Source organism: Haliaeetus albicilla, chromosome 14 (genome assembly GCF_947461875.1).
Source record: "Haliaeetus albicilla chromosome 14, bHalAlb1.1, whole genome shotgun sequence".
Taxonomy (NCBI): Eukaryota; Metazoa; Chordata; class Aves; order Accipitriformes; family Accipitridae; genus Haliaeetus; species Haliaeetus albicilla.
The window spans coordinates 23130464-23147690 of NC_091496.1; the positions used below are offsets into that span (position 1 = coordinate 23130464).

The 17227-nt window shown below is 37.0% G+C and overlaps 1 protein-coding gene across 5 annotated transcripts in view; it reads left to right on the plus strand.

Annotated features, from left to right (window-relative positions):
• Positions 1–17227, plus strand: part of GRM8 (glutamate metabotropic receptor 8) — a 358114-nt gene that overhangs the window by 163905 nt on the left and 176982 nt on the right. For all 5 annotated transcript variants that reach the window (XM_069801987.1, XM_069801982.1, XM_069801985.1 and 2 more), the window contains one exon: positions 796–933. In XM_069801987.1, coding sequence (XP_069658088.1) covers positions 796–933 — 138 coding nt within the window. The remainder of the gene's footprint in view (positions 1–795; positions 934–17227) is intronic.

Consider the following 17227-nt stretch of genomic DNA (forward strand, 5'->3'; position numbering starts at 1 on the left):
TATCAAAGTTTCTGACTTGGTGGATGAAGTGGAAGTTGTTGGTTTGAATCACCTTATTCCCAGGAGGGTACTGGACATAGTAACATCTCTTACTGTCTGGGTAAGTGCTCTAAACTGGTAAACAATTAGAAAAACTGAGCACTATTGATGCTACTTGGAGAATTTAGCCACATGGAAACATTTGTAAAGAGCTTAATCCAGATGGTATGTGTTAGTCGTGATTTCATTGTGGCTGCTGGGTTGTAGGGGTAAGGCTGGTGCAGAATCTGATCAGGCTTAAGCAGGAATCTTTAGTTTCTCAACTGGGGTCATTAGAAGCAGAATTTAGGTGTCATGGAAGCCCTCTGGTTCAACAGAGAGGTACCTGGTGATTTTAGATGGCCTTGAAATGAAATTTATTTGGCTCAATCTTTGACTAAGTAGTGATTATAGTTTGTCTAATTTCTTGTAGGTATCCAATTCTTTATTTGTTCATCTGTGTATTAAAAGTTAAGCTATTTCCCTATCTGCATTGCTTTTTTTTTAATTTATAGAATTCTGCTGGAGCTTTAGAGACTCTTTAACTGCTGTAGGTATTTAAAAATATCTTGTTCTACAGCGAATATGGGATAATAATAAATACACTATTTTTTTAATCCTTAGATACTACTATGCTCATAAAATATCTTATTATAGTAGTTGTAGCTAAAGCTTTTTCTTGTTCTGATATTTATACAAAACCTGTTAAAGGTCTTTAAATGACTATTTTTAGGCTGTATTATATTTTAATGCTTCTTTCACTTCTTTTAAATGTAGGATTTGATAGATATTTTCGGAGCCGAACACTTGCTAACAATCGAAGAAATGTCTGGTTTGCAGAATTTTGGGAGGAGAACTTTGGATGCAAGTTAGGATCACATGGAAAAAGAAATAGCAATATCAAGAAATGCACAGGTAACTGTGAAAGTGAAACATTATCTGTAAGTTGTTCATTGGAGTGCAGGAAAGGAACTGCTTTCTTTTCATCACTCTTGGCTCCCTTCAGTTCTTCAATCCTTATTATTATGCTGTAAGAAGTGTGACTTTTTTTTTTCTCAAACCTGAAGAAAAAATTCATGGACAGTGTTTGAGAAAGTTGGTAGTTAATTTGCACAAATCCAATGATGGTACAGATTTTGTTAAAGAGCTGTGACTGTGGTTCAATTCCATTCATGTTTTCTATGACCTCCTCTCTCACCCCATCTATAGTTGTCAATATGATTTTTTTGTTGTTGTTCAGTGAACAGGCACATCACAGTAATTCTCATATTGTTATCCCTCAAGTATATACAGAGAAAATTAAATTTCTGTTTAAACTATTGAGGTCCTGATGATAGGTCAAGTCATGAACTCCTTATTTAGTTTACAAACTGTGTTTGAGGATGGAGTAAAAATCAAATCAATATGTTATTACTTGTCCTCATGTGAAAAGAACAGAATTCTATATTGTATTATAAAGCTGAAAGTCTCTATGAAGTTTGAGCAAAAACTCTGTGTAACTGGTACTGGTGTTCTCAAACCTGCTTGCTCAGGCATCATACCCAGACACAATTGTCACAACAGCTAATATAGCAGTTGCATCAGTAGCTCTGAGTTTCATCTCCCCTATGAGATGTTGGCCTTTTGCTGTCCCTTGCAAAGTTTATTACAAGAGTGTTACCTTTAGTCTTCTGTGACTACAACAGACTGTTTATGTTACTTTTTATGTAGATAGTTTATGCATATTGTCAGGGCTCCCAGTGTCATTTCCTTAATTACCTGCCCCCCCCCCCCCCCCCCCCCCCCCAGCATTACTGGTAGTGACCACTGTCTCTGACTAGTGGCAGCAGCAATACCCAATTTTCTGCACTACATGCATAAATCATCGATTTGCCTTGATTTTCCTGGGAGTGTTTTCATTCACCAAATAATATTTTCTACATGGAACACGAACATTTTTGTTCACTTGCCGTTCCAAGATTTCTGGCTACCTGGTGACACTGTCATGCAGCCTTTGTTATGGGGGTACGCTTCCAAACTTTCTGCAAACAAAAGCTGCGTGCCAGCACCCCACTTCTCCTGGGTTTGTCAGACAGACATACCCTGCAGTCTCCAAGCACATGCATCTTTAGTCCTGCACTTCCTGAACCATCAGATTTATTGTATGCGTACTGTGCCATTGATTCAAAGACGTACTGCACTGGGCTTCGCAATGCACAGACATATCTCGCAGAGAAATATGAGCGCCATGCATGCACTCTCTCATTTCAACAACGATGCCTTGTCTTCTGCCTTTTATCACATGCTCCACAAAAAAAAAGGTTGATATTCAGTTCCTCACTGAGCTAAATGATAGCTCATTACTCTAATCCTTTACTCCTTGGCCTTGATTCATATAGCAGTAAGTCATGGATGGGTAGTTACCCATGTCTGGGAAGGGATTATTTTGTTTTTACTATTTTAAGTGGAAAATAGATGCTTTTTTGAAGTTCTTCAGGTGGAATGAGTGCTGTATGTGCTGTAGTTTGGGAAGCTCTAAATGTTACCACAGATGGTTGTATGACTTGTCTCAGCCTCATCACATCTGTCAAACTGAATTACCAAGTGAAAAGTAGCGTATGAAATGCATAGGCCGTATCTTGATAGATTCAAAGTAATTCGCCTTTTGAAACGGATATCCATATATTTTATGAAACAAAATTATGGTATGCTCTCTGTGCCTGAAAACAGAAAGAAAACATATTTTCTGCACCCAGAAAGTTAACATAGTATCAAGGGATGGGATTAAGATGTGGGCAGTCTCATATGAAGGTTGCACGTGCATTTTCACCTGCAGGGGAAAAAGCTATGAATTCTTCTGCAAGCAGGAGTACCTACAAGTGACAGGACCCTTGACTAAAACCACTTAAAGGTGGCTTACTACAATAGGAGAGACACTTGGACAGCAGCAGACCTGAAACAAGCTGATGACTCATCGTGATCCCTATGCTTATCTAACTGAAATTTAAAGTGTTGGATAACAAAAACAATGAAAATGTATCCCTTTTAAGCAAACTGAATCAAGAGATGAGGGTGGAAGTTCAAAATAAACCCCTGTTATTTAAGGAGAAATGCTAAGTGGAGAATGGGGGAATGACAGCCTCCCAGTCTAGACCTAGAGAATCACAAATGGCATCTTGACCCACCCCGGTTCATTTGTCATGGCCTCCTGTGCACAAAAGAGAGACAGTAATGAAATTCTGGCTGGTTCTTCATACCACAGCCCTCAAAGCAGACGAGTCAGTCTACTATGATCTTCTATGTCTGCTGAAAGAGGAGAATATCCCACCCATTAATTTATCTTTCCCTTGAAAGGCCAAAGATGTTACTTCATGGCCAAGTCTGCTCTGAAATAATGGCAGTAAATGAAAGAAATGAATAAACCCCTAAATTTCAATAAGGATATAGGAGCTGTTACGTTTAATTGTTTATAACTTAATACTGAAGACTTTGATCCTTGCCTATCCCAGCTGCCAGTTGTCCTTTCAGTGGGTTTTCTCTGAAACTTTACGTCTACTTTCTCAGTCCTAAATTTCAGCTCAATTCTTAAAAGGAATGTATTCCTGTCTCTAGTTGAGGACTCGAAGACTGAACTTAAAACCACCTTTTATCCTAATTTTCCCATGTTTTATCTGGGCACTGCAGATCATAAGATCCTCTTTGTCTTTTGCCCACCAGCCCAATTTGTATATCATGTCAACAGCCAGTGATACACTGAAAGAAATCCAAAAGCTTGAGATACAGCCATAATCTGAAAATGTCCCTCTCCAAAGATATTGAAAGGCAAATTGATAGGTATAAAGTTTTCTCAGGCTTGAGATGTGTTTTATTAGGCATTCCTGTTTATCTTAGCTAGGAGGTACTTGAATCTTTTTCTCATATGACATTTGTAATTCCCAACAACAAACCTGATATCCCTGTTCTCTATTTAGTTGACTTATCTGTTCATAGGTTTAAATTTTTACTACCTGCAGCCAGGATGCTGCCAATCTAATCCAATTTCAAGCATTTTTTTTCATATGATGATACTAGAAAATGCTCCATAGCGAAAGATACTTTTCTCTTTTCTTTTCCATGTAAAATCAACAGTCTTTTTCACACTGGAAATCCTGAAAGACGTTTCCTCTCCTTGTACTATGTTAAGAATTACAAAAGGGCATATGCCTTCTTGCCTCCTTCTATTCTTATACATTACTGATCGTTACAGTCTAGTGTTGTAATGGCTTAAACAGTTTATTTAAAGAAAACTGCTATTTTAAAACTGTTTAAAAATACTGTTTATTTGTGGTTGCTGTTGCTTCTTATTCCTAAAAGAATTTGTGCTTAGGAGGTAAATAAAATAAGTTTATTTTAAGTTTGCCCGACTGTTTGCTTTCTGATTTTTGCCAGTTTACAGAAAGCAATTATTCATCTAAACTTTGAAAAAGTAATAGCTTTGCCACTATTGATTTGCAACTAGCTCTATGTGTTTCTGAATATGAGTGTACATTGATCAAATCATCAAGATTAGACTAATTCATTGAAAAATTTTAGAGATCTTTTGTTCCAGCCTTTCTGGAATAATAAAAAAAAATAATAATCAGGCCATTAACTTGGTAAACATGAAATAATTCAATGACTACCCTTAAACTTTTTTGATTGGGGAAGGGGAAAGGCATTTGAAAAGGAAACTCATTTGCCTTACTACAATAAAATGGTAAAGAATGGAGCACTACAAGGATTGAACTGTGTGTAGAGGTTACAAGAAGCCTCACTTTACATATTTATTCAAGGTGCAGGTTTTCTGTATTCAATAAAAAGATCTTTAGTGAGACATGAATCTTTCAGGAATCTTCAACAGCCTTTCTTTAGCACTGGAATCTCTTTGTGGGAATGAGAAGTAAGGAGATGAGAAGCTTTTCACTCATCCCTGTGCCCCAGCAGAAAACTGTAGGGAGAGACAGCATTCATCCTTTGATTATCTGCATTCTTCAAGAGGAAGGGCTTGCACCATGGTTGCGGGAGATGGCAGAGACAGTGTGCCTCTCACTCTACTCTAAATTTAACATCCTGGAGAATTTTCCCATACATTCAGCTTCCCACTTGACTCAATTGGTGGGCCAAGTTTTTGGTAGCTGAAGATTTAACATTACTTAGAAACACTGTGGACTGACCAGATTTATTCCTGGTGGTGTGTTGCTAATTCCAGCTCTTGGTTGTTAATTGTCAGTCCTACCTTAAGGTAGGTTTCTAGACCTTGTGTTTCCTAAGAAATGTACAAAAGTATGAATACAAAGTTTTGAAAATGAAACAAAGGTATCCCAGAGTACTCTTTGCATTGAATTGTGGGGCTGACAATATGCACCATCACTCTTTCAGAAGACCAAAATACAGTGATAGAAAAAGAAAGCAGCATTAATGATGAAGAGTTAAGGGAGAAGGGTAAGAATTAAACAAAGTGTACTCAGGTTTGCTTCCATTAACCTCTCAGAATGTTAATATTTGATTTCATTCTCACAAAAAATTCTGAAGAAGTCCTCTTTACATATATATGTGCGTACACATGTAGATATTCGTGTTTGCATGCATAAGCAGATAGGAATCTAACATGAAGTAAAGTTGCTTACTGTATCACGTTTTAATGTGTACAGTGGTAGCCTCAAATTCAAATCTGATGGAAGAAGATAAAGTTCCATTGAGATTTGTTCTGTATTTTCCTCATAGCATCCCTTCAAGGCATGCATTTGTCATGGTAGTTACAGTCTTTGAACAGCAAAATGTGGCCCTTTAATAAAACCTCAACAAAAACGTTAATTAAAAAAGCTCTTTCATGCACATCCCTACAGAAGTAGTCTCTCCCCTTGTTTTGTATGGTTAGCATTTTAACTACTTTGCAAACCTCATCAGCCTTTAACTGCCTATGATGACTGACTGTACTGCTAAAAGTAAAGATGGAAGAGTTTCTAAAAGCATATAGAGACCTGTGTAAATTAGTCTAATTTCAATTTGCTCTATCAAACTGAACCGTCTGTTTTACTGAAAAAAATCACAATGCAGTATAATAGACATTGTGCATACCTGGGAACTTTACAGATATATTATTTAATTGTTTTCTCTTAACTAACATCTTTGAAAATACAATTGCACCTACAAATATTAATAGAAAGAAGTAGATCTACTCATATGTGTATGCAGCCACATTCTGAAAAAAATATAGAACAAATTGAAAAGTTCAGTTGCAGAGGTACAGCGCATTGCTATTTAGTTTGAGTAATCGTTTCATTACCATAAAATCACTCCTAAAGTAGTTTTTTTTCTTGATGAGACCTGCGCAAAGTTAAAAACAATCAGCATAGATGCAGTTGAGACACATGGTGAGTTGTACCACAATTCCCAAAAGGCACTAAGGCTCAGGAGGGACTGTTTTCAAGCACACAGAAAGAGCTGCATGGTCTCCCTCTTTGTGCGACTTGTGTATTGTGACCAGTATGTTTAGGCATAAGAGGTGGAAAGGGCAATTCTTAGTCTTTCTCTTCTTTTGCTGTTCTTTGCCATTTTCTTGGTTCCCATTTGCAAAGTAGCTTATAAACACATTGCAGAAGGATTTTTGACTTTTTCTTTATATTTATAAAATGTCTATTGCTGTTTTGTGTAAGTACAGTAATTCTACGTAAAAAGCACAGTGGTCAGATTTATGGCATGATAAGCAGGAGCCAAGCTGACTGTTGAATCTTTGCTACCCATCACATCAGTTGGACACAAAAGACTTTGAGGAGTATTTGTCATAGTCTGGTCTGTTTCTTACTCTGTGTTGGACATTATCTCACAACTATGAAAATTATGCATTACAGGTAGCTGCACTGCGGTGGTCTCATGCTGCCTTTAATGTAGCATTAAATAAAACTGCATCATGTGTCATTAAATAATATATGGAGCCAGAGAGTATCTGCTTTTGGTTTTAGGACAATAGATCATGTCCCAAGTGGCACCAAGACCTCTTCCAATAACCTAAATGAAGTATGGTATACCATAGGCCATAAATTCACCATTTTTGCTGATTTTTTTCTGGTTCCCAATTTCAGAAGCCTGGGTAATCAGTTCCAAAGAAAAAGTTCATGTTTGAGAAAAGTGAGTGACATTCTGCCAAAATTAACAAGACTGAAATATGGACTTTCTTGTGCTATACATCAGGTCAGAATGTTTAGACCAAATTCTCTCCTGATGGTGCAGAATTGGCAGGCATGAACCTTGCCATCTCTCTGCTGTCAGTGTCCGATAGACTGATAAGTGATAGAAGACCATAGCCTAACATGTATTCGATCCAAATACACACATACAGTTGTCTTACAGAGGGGCAGTTCTGGATTTTATTCCAGAAACTACAGAATTTCAGAAAATTCAGGTCGAATAGTATTTCATTCCAGCAACTGCTAATGTGCGTAAGTATTACTCAATGTGTCTGAGAGCTGTCAAGTCAGTGGACCTAACATACGCTGCCCATTCACTGATTTGACTTCTTCCTTTCACTTGCTGTCATCCATTTTGTTGTTTCACCAGTTGTTAGTATTTTTAGATCTCTTTATAATATATCCAGTGGAATAGCACTTCTCAATCTTGTTGTCAAAGCTTAGATACACGTACAAAACATATCATTTAAAAACCCTGCTTCTTCTAATATGAAGAAGAAGCTGTTGATGTACTCCTTAGAAGTCATTGTTTCTCTATAATTTTATTCATAAACAGGAATTCAAGTCTTGTATTCTGTCAGGAAATGTATCAATTTTAGATTTATAATGTTTTACAAAGTTATGATTCATATTCTACTGCACAATCATTTAAACAGAGTATCTTGCCATTTTAGATTTGATACACTTGCTGCCAAGTTGGAATACTTTTAATATGCATATGTATGTGCACATGTGTGGATGTGTTTGCTAGTAACTTATGAATCCAGAAATTCTATTCCAGCTCAGAGCCTCTGCAAGAATGGCATATCCTAGTGAACAAATTGTTGGTACAATGTTGTGTAAACTCTGGAACTGCACCTTCTCAAATGTAGCCTCAGAAAACTTGTAACCAGTATTACTTATGATGTAACTTAGATGTCACACACATAAGAACATCATCTGTACATAATCCGTGTTCCTGGGAGACAATAGTAAGTTACTCTGTCATTTCCAGTACCAGCCCAACCAATCTGGACAGATGCTGGTAGAACGGGAAGTTGACAGTCGGAGTGTTGCATGCCGTTCTTCATCTAGTTTTCTCTCCTGGTCTGCCACAAACAGACCCTTGCTGTGAACAGGAAGATGTGTTCTATATAAGCCTGAGTCCCAGATATCCTTCTTCAGGTAGAAAAGATATTTGTTTTTTTCCCTTCTGACCAAGTTATTGTAATCCTGCCTAGTGAGAGGGCTGGAAGAACTGTTTTAATTTTGTATATACTTCATTTGTGCCATTATCCAAGCATTTCAGGTTACAGTACCGTACAGTCTGTATGGCAAGGGAAATCGGCTGCTCATGACGCTGATCCCTCTAAGTCAGAAGGATATAGAGCCCTCTCTGTGCTCAGTTCCTGAGCACAAGCAGGATGTGACTGCTCTTGGCCCTTATTTGCAGAAGACCACTAACTACAAACTAACATTGCATTACTCCATTGATTCGCTGTTCTGAGAGGGAAAAAGTCTTGTTTAATACACAGCTCAATATTCCTAAGCTATTTTTAATATTCTTGGAGTATGCAATGATTCAAGATGTGTATTTAAATTTACCAGTATGTAGTTTCTCAGTAGGTCAAAACCAAGTAGCTTGTTTGTCCTGTTTTGTAACTGCAGAAGAATGTCATCTCACACATATACTGGAATACAGAGTGACTTACATCATAAACTCTTGATGCAGAACTTCCCACAAAACAGCCTTTTCTCTATTAGTTAATACTTGATTTACAGGATATCAACAAGTTAAAGCAAATATGAGCACCAGGAAAAAGAAAATGGTAAACCAAAGGAAATTATTTAATCTTTCTGCTGATTAATGATGTTTGATATTAAAAAAAGTTGCAGCTTACTCAGATACCACCAATACCCCAAGTAAATCTGTATTTTTAGTAATTAAATTAATTTTATAATATAATTAGTGTAGGTAAGTGGTTTCATAATTTCATGAAGCAGCAATGAAAATACTTAGTGTGGACTGGTTTTAGATCATGAACATTTTCAATACATTGAATAATTATTCATCTGTGAAATGCCCCTGATTTATAAGTAATTGCTCACCTTTTGTGGAAGGGAGTTCAGATTGGTCATCTGTAAACAGATGCAGATGCTTTTAATCTACCAAGCAGAATTTTATTGCAGAAATAGACCCAGCAAAATCAATGGGGCATACATAATGGCTGTAGTATAAATCAGTGTAGAAAAGGAGGTTAGAATTTTGTTTTTAATGGATAAGTGTATCCATGAAATGTACCAATTATAGTTCAATATTTCCAGAATATTATTTGTATGCAGTATTTGAGATAGGTGTTTTTGTACAGAGAGTTCTTAGGAAAGGTCAGGTAGAAGCACAAGTGTTCCCAGTTTGTGTTAAAATCAGTGTACAGGGGAGGAGAGGTATATTTGTCACACTGAACTTACACTGGTTTAACTGCATCGCTGGGCGTAATGATTTAGACCCAGATTCTAGCTCTGGACTAGTGCATGTTCATGTCTTGCAGGATTGCCCTTGGGTGGCGCTCATGAGACAGGATTTACTTAATTTTTTAACTTCTGGCAGGCCACCTCCAGATGTTTTATTAAGCTGCTTAGACTGGTATGACAGCCTGTGAGGATGCTCATCTCTTTACGGACTGCAAACAGACCTAGATGACTAAGTTGGACGAGGTGCCCTACTTTTAGATTGCTCAAGTCAAGTGAAGTGAATCCCATTCCATGGTTGCATTGATCACCACCTTCTCAACAAAGCAATCTGCCTTCCCAGTTCATGCAAGATCCTGGTGATAACTCTAATATTTGTTTATATTAATTATGACTATATTACTTAAATGTTTAGAGGTGATTAGCATCCTTACAGCTACTTTCAAAGACAGAAACAAAGGGGAAGGTAATACATGGCAGTCCTCTGTACATAGATTATCAGCAAATCTTTCTCAGATCTGAATATGTGACTATTTGCCTATTGATAATACCATAGGTTTTCAGGATGCAATATCCTGTTGAATTTTGAAAAATATTTTAAAGGGGCTTGTTGACAAAGGTTTATATTTCAGGTTTATATTTAGGCTTTGTTTAAAAATAAATATTTAATTATTCTGGCCAAGATCCTTTTGTTCTGTGATGAGATAATCCCAGGAGACAGACGAATTAAGGCTTTAAAATCTTCGATGAAGCTACATAATGTACATGATCTGTTACTGAGACAAAAGCAGCTGGTGTTGTGATCTCACATGCTGCACACCCTGTGGAAAATAAATTACTTTCAATTTATTAAAGTGATACTATGGGATAAGGTGTGCTTCCATTAGTGGTATCTTCAGCTGCATCAGTAAAAAATGGGTGATTAATGCTGTGGGGTTTTTCTACTGTACCTTCAGTGTTTACTGAAGTTTTGGCAGCCAAGGATGGTCTTCATTGATTTGTTACTGTCTTAGTTAAAATTCAAGATAGTGAAAGGGAAAGTCTATGCACTACATACATTCCACCTGACCCCACAAAATAATAAGACCCAAATGCCTTCAAAAGTTCTGCAGTGATGGGGCAGGTGATGTGCTGAGGACATGGTCTACCGTGCTGTTCAGGTTTCTCTTGCTTCCCATTTGTTCCCTACTTCTCCATGTGCTCAAGTATAAACTCTTTGGGCCAGAGACTGCATTTTTCAGATTTTTTTTTTGAACAGTGTTTTCCTGTTCTATTCTTTCAAGCAAAGAAGAAGAAAAACGAGTTGGCATTTGAACATTTCATAAACCTGTTTGGAGGAGTCCAGTGGAATTTAAGTGCCACATAAGCATTGTTTGGCTTAGCAAATAAGGGTGCTTTTTCACTCTCAATGTTGAGTTCTGACTATTGGTAGACTTTTTCCTGAGCCATACCCTTGAAAGAACAGTTCTTCAGAGACTCTCAGATAGATTAACAATTATTGTCTCATCTCGAAATGAACAAATCATTTCCAGCACCAGAAACACTTCAAGGTAACATTTTAAATTGTCTCTTCCTGTAACTTTTGAAACTACAGCAAACAAGAAACAAATTCATTTTATTCCTTTTAAATTTTGAAAAAGAGCCTGAGACGCTAAAACTGGTAGTTTTAGGAACATTGCAAGTGTTGGCCTGGAGAGTGATAGAATAAGCTCTGCAATTCACTGAACCTTCTTGCAAGATATATTACATATAAAATCTGAAACTATGACAAACAGTCCATGTGTACAGATTGCTGGAATAATTGATTTTTCTTTTTAACTTGGACTGAAATGTTAGCATCTGCCAAAAGGCTACAGTAGAGTAAAGCAATTTGCAAAATTGGATAGTACGACTGTGAGACAAAAAGGCTGTCATGTGTTCTGCATCCTACTTAAAAGTATGTAACATTCCTCAAATTCTAGATAAAAACTATCCAGAAAGAAGAATGTACAGACCACAAATTAGCCATTGACTTTGTAATTAGTAATTCCAAATAAATAATAAAAGGAAGATTACAAATGGTTTCACAGAATTTGGGAAGAGAAAAGGAGGCTAAGTTTGCTGTATAAGTTGCTAATTATTTACTGATAGATAAAGCAAACACATTCAGGGATTTAATTCCTCGAACTTACTGCCTTTATTTTTTAATTATACCAGATATATGTCATTCTAACTGTTCTGCAAAACTAGAGTAGAAATTTAATAGGAAAAAACTTGCTCATGAACTTTCGATACCTCTTCACTGGATTTTAGGTGAATTCTGTAGTTGCAGCAGTGTTTTAAAACAGAGAGAGGAAGAAATAATGAAAGGAAGAAGAATTAATCTGCTGTATTAGATTGTACAAGTCTTCATGTCAGCTAACAGAACTGAAAGTGAGTATGCAAAGGTCTTTTACATTTGCATTTTCTGTGTGCAGTGGGATAGTGTGGAATGTAAAGATTGGTACCTGACAGCCTGCAGGAAAAAGGGCAAGTAATTCTACATATTATACTGTAGCTTCTGCACTTTTTTCAGCAGAACTACCTATGGCCTGCATATCAGCCTTCATGGTAAAACCTTCCTGGAGCTCTGTGTTAAACACTGTTCCTTTACACAAGCTCCGATTGACCCATACCTTTGCAAGCTGCATGATGAGACTTTCAGGTCTGCTTAAGATTTGGGTTGAATTTTGGATGAGTATTAAGGTCACTTTCCATTTCATCTGAACTGTTTTCACTAATTCCTCTGTGAAATTCTTTCATGTAATTTATGATGAAACAGGGTTTGGAACACGAGACCAAAGATTCTGCAACTGAGTTGCACAGAGATAAAATACAAAGGATGTATAATGGCCAAATCTTCAGTGCTGTACAAGTGTGTTGCTTTATTGACATGAAGAGGTATGAGATTTGAGAGGATATGGCCCCTCAAATGAGAGTAATAACTTGATTTTTTTGTGGAAATCACAGAGAGGTCAGTAATCAAAGGCTGAGTAGGGTAAGAAAAGCTTTAAAGGAATCATCAGAAGGGGAGCTACATTGCTTTTCACTTCAGAAGACAAGAGTTTTAGATCTTACAAGTAGGATCAAAATAAGCAGAGCTTTATAGACAGGTTGCACAGAACCTTGAAATAGAGATGAGAAGTCTGAACGACCTATGAAAAGGGTAACCAGCCGAGAATTTGGCCTTAGTGTTACTAAATTCTAAAATTCTCTAGTATTGATGAAAGGAAAATTGTATGTGGGAGGGAACTGCAGTGCATATTACTCCTTGAAATCTCTTTTGATCTGCTGTTACATGGTTCTATTTTCCACAGTTTATCCTTTCTGTTTTTCTCATTTTAGCATGAATTACTCTTCCAAAAAAAGAATTAAAATTTCTTGCAGCCTCCTTCACTGTGATATTGAATCATGTTGACTTTTGCTTTTATAGCCTTTGAGATGAGGGCTATATGTTTACTTTGAGTTATACGTGTGACATTAAAAAAAGAAAGTGTGCTTTTAGAATTTGGATAGTGGTTTTACCACCTTCTTTGCCTTTTTATAGTGCTTCTTTAAAAAAAAATCAACACTGCTATATTAATTTTTTTGTTGGTTTATTTATTTTTTTTTCTTCTGTTTTTTAGGAAGGGGTATCTGAGCATAATTTGGTCGTGATTACAAAGGCACTCATTTGTAGTCCTATCTGGAATTGAGTCTGGTGCACTCTTCCAGATTGAACCCAACACCCTTTCTCTTCTTGGGTTTCTCTGCTTGTTGTTTATGTTGGTCATTTACAGTATCTCTGGCTGATGCTTCATTATGATATTTACCTGCCTGAAATATGGCTATCTGAAATTTGAAATCATTTTTTCTGCTTCTTCAGTCGCTATAACTTTTTGTAGCATTTCATTTCCCTTGCTGCTATTGTGGCTGTGGGGCCCAAACCATCATCCTCTCCCTCTTTCTGATCACTCAAGGAGTTCAATTCTGTGACACTTGTTGATAAGGTTAAATTTTACCTTGTTGCCTCGTCTGTTCTTTAATATGCAGTGTTAATCCTGCACCTCGTCAGATATCATTCGTCATTCCTAGAGAGTTGGCTCATGATGTTCAAATCCTTAGTAACTCTTTTATAAGACTATGTACATTTTTGCTACAGTTTGCTATAGCTCAGTACATTAATTCCTTTATTAACATGTTATTTGACTAGGTTTTTTGTTTTCCAAAGTCCTCCATTTTTAAATGGAGTTTTGAATGCTAGTTTAAATTAGTTCTCATTTGAGTGTGAGGAACTTAATTACATTATGATCAAGCATTTCAAGTGTAACTATGCCTTCAAACAATTTGCTGTGCAGTATTTAGAAATATAGCTCCAATCCTGCAAGGTAGGCTGTATGGGGCCCACTTATGCATCTGTGCAGGATTGCACTGAACTGGGTAGCATTTCACAGCTGAAAGGACTTCAGAATGATTATGGCAACACGCAGCATGTCTTAGATATATTTTCTAACCATGTAAAAATATTCCATAGCCAGTTCCACAGAGAAATAATAATTTTGAGTGCCTGTACTTTGCCTTCTTATGATACCTTCCTAGAGAGTAGGTGGTTATTTGAAAAACTGCATTATTAATACTTTTCACTGGTCATATTTTATGTTCTTCAAGTTTGTATGTGATTCATTTTCTGATGAAAGGATGATGATATAACCTTATTCCTTGGTTTTTGACATCCATACAGATCTATTCTCTGGGGCATTCCTGTTTAAAATATTACTACAGCGTGCAGCATGTGTGTATATATGTCTCTGTATGCATTTGTTCTCCTATATAAAATCTCCTTGCCCTCTACCTCAATTCCATTGTCATCCCTATCTGTATGCAAGTCCGCAGAGGATGCTTTTGGAGCAAAACATTTTGCCTTTCTCATCCTCCTCTCTCCCCCTAATCTTTGTGTGAGTGATCTTCAATTCAGCATAGAAACTCTAAGCAGGAGATGGAGAAGGGCTGAGGGAGTTAAGAGGCAGAGCAGGTTGCCTGGAGAAAGGGGAGCCAAAGCTGTGGGAGCTGGGAATTGGGACTGGACCTCTTGGTGCTGACAAGCACTGGCAGGCCACCGGGGAACGGTGCCAGTTCCCTCTCCCTCATTCCTAATCTCAAATGATATATTTGAGCTGTTGAAGAAAGCAGAGCTTTTCCAATGACTGCTGTTACATTCAGGACCAATTTCGGAAAGTGGGAAAAAATACAATAAGGGTCAAAACCTTTATTCTTAATTTATTATTCAGGAAATCCTCTTGAGAAGCAGAACTGCAAAGAAGATCAATCTTCTATTTCAAAAAGGATTTTGACATTTGGAATTGAAATTAAACCAGACCATTTTAAAATTCAAAGCAAAAGAGAATTAAACCTTATTCTACTTCAATGAAAATACTACACTGTGTTATCTAACATAAAAATCAAATGCATGTAACCAAAAGTTTCAAACTGGTCCAGTGCTAAAATACAACAATCATATTTTCAACATAGTACTAATTTTCTTTGTTGTTTTCCCTAGAAATCTCAATGTTGGTGAGTAAGTTTTTTAGAAAGTGTTTTTCTTGTGATGGAAATACATTCTCTAGTGAAATGTAACTCTGTAAAAAAGCCTCTCCATAAGCCTGTGTTTTAAGATGAGAAAAAATGTATGATCTGGGACCCAGAAAAAATAATTTTTATCAGAGTAGTGTATAATAATTTATTATATACAGTAGGTATGTGAACAGCTACCTCTGCAAATGTTTACCTAGCACATAGCTGATGAAGAGAATAATGACAGTGTGTATAATTGACATGCTGATTATAATGAATCACACAGATAAAAATGTTGACATTGATGTCTAGTAATTTTCCATGTCTCTGGACAGTGGATTTATCCTTCTGTGGGGCTATTTTTCAGAAGAGAATATCTAAGTTATGCTTTTCATCTCTTCCTTGAAATCAAAGGTGTGATTGTAGAAGTAGAATGTCAGGTGAGAGCTGGGTATACTCACCACTTAACATTTATGTATTTCCTGAAACCCAGCTGTGTCAATAACTACAAGAGGTCGAAGCTCTCTGGAGAATGGAAATATGATGCTCTTACAGAACTTTTTTTATTTTAAACTTATTTCCAAAAGTTGCAGCATTTGTGTCTCTTATCCTGGCCTATGACCCCCTGAAAAAATTAGGATGAACACTTTAACAAGTTACTGGACATGTATCATAGGGACATGTTCCTCAGCTTTTTTTCAAGACTAAGTTTCGGCAGTATCATGACATTGGAAATGAGGTATATGTGGTTCATGATGAGTTATTGTTCAAGAAAGCTGTGGTTTCCTTAGTTTTTAATTCAAAGTACATTGATAATTGTGGAAATATTTAACACAAGCTTTTCTTGTTCAGAAGGTTCCTTAATGTTCTTCCTTATTTGTGGGGACTATTGTATTGTTCTGACACTTAGGAAAACCAAGCCCCTCTTACTGATGGATAAACTTTTCTTGGCCAGGCGTTAGAGCAGCTCTCTTTCCTCTTCAGTATTCATGCCGTACAACAGACAATTCTTGGTTATTCATGAGCGACCCAGGGTAAGAATGCACTCAGCTACGTGGACGCAGATTTCATCCCAAGTGTGAAATTATGTCAGCTGGCAGGCTCTGGTGGTGGGGAAGCATCTAGCGACTGTGAAGGCTGAACAGTCTTCAGGGCTCTAAGCAAAGCAAAGTCTCCGGTCAGATCAGTGGATATTTTACTTTTTGTTAGGCCATGTGCAAACTTTGAGATTTCCTGTTTCAAAAGCATGCATTGTGTTCATACACTGCGGTTTCACTGCCACTTCAGTTATTGATAATTTAGATACAGAAATTTCCCCACGATTAGAAACTGATTGCTAATTCAAATATAGACAGATTGGTAATACTTTAGGGTGTGATTTGATTCTTAATGTGATTGCTTGTGAATAGAACTATGCTATACAAACCTAGGTCCATTGTCCATTCGTACCTGCCAAAAAAGAGAGAGAAAAAAAAGGAGAGGAAATGTTACTTCTCTCCTGCGCCAAATCGTGTATCACCTACCAGCTTGATTGCTTATCTGTTGCATGGAGTGGTTTATTAATTGTATATTCCTGGTCAGTACATCGGTGCTACCCTATAAAAAGCTTTTACACCTGTAGATGCTGTCTGGCCTGTCTTCTTCCACTTCCTTTGGGCTATGTCACTTATATTAACTGAGCTTAATGAGGTGATTCTCAAATGAATTTCATCTTTTAAAGGTTAAATATTTTAATTAGAATTCAATTGTGAGGAAACCTAAAGGACTTGCATGGAGGTAGCAGCCTGAGCCTGGTGAGGTTGTGTATCATACCGCATGCTTCCTGGCATTGTGCTATGATGTTTTCAGCTTTGGGGAGTGGATCTCTCCCTGATTTTCCTTTGATTGCGGTGTGTTGCTCCATACCACAGCCGATAATTCCAGTCACAAGGGGAAGGCAATAATGTTTCAAACTTGCCTTTGGTAGTTTGTTAAAAAAGCCCATGCAGAGAACACAGGATGTGCAATTT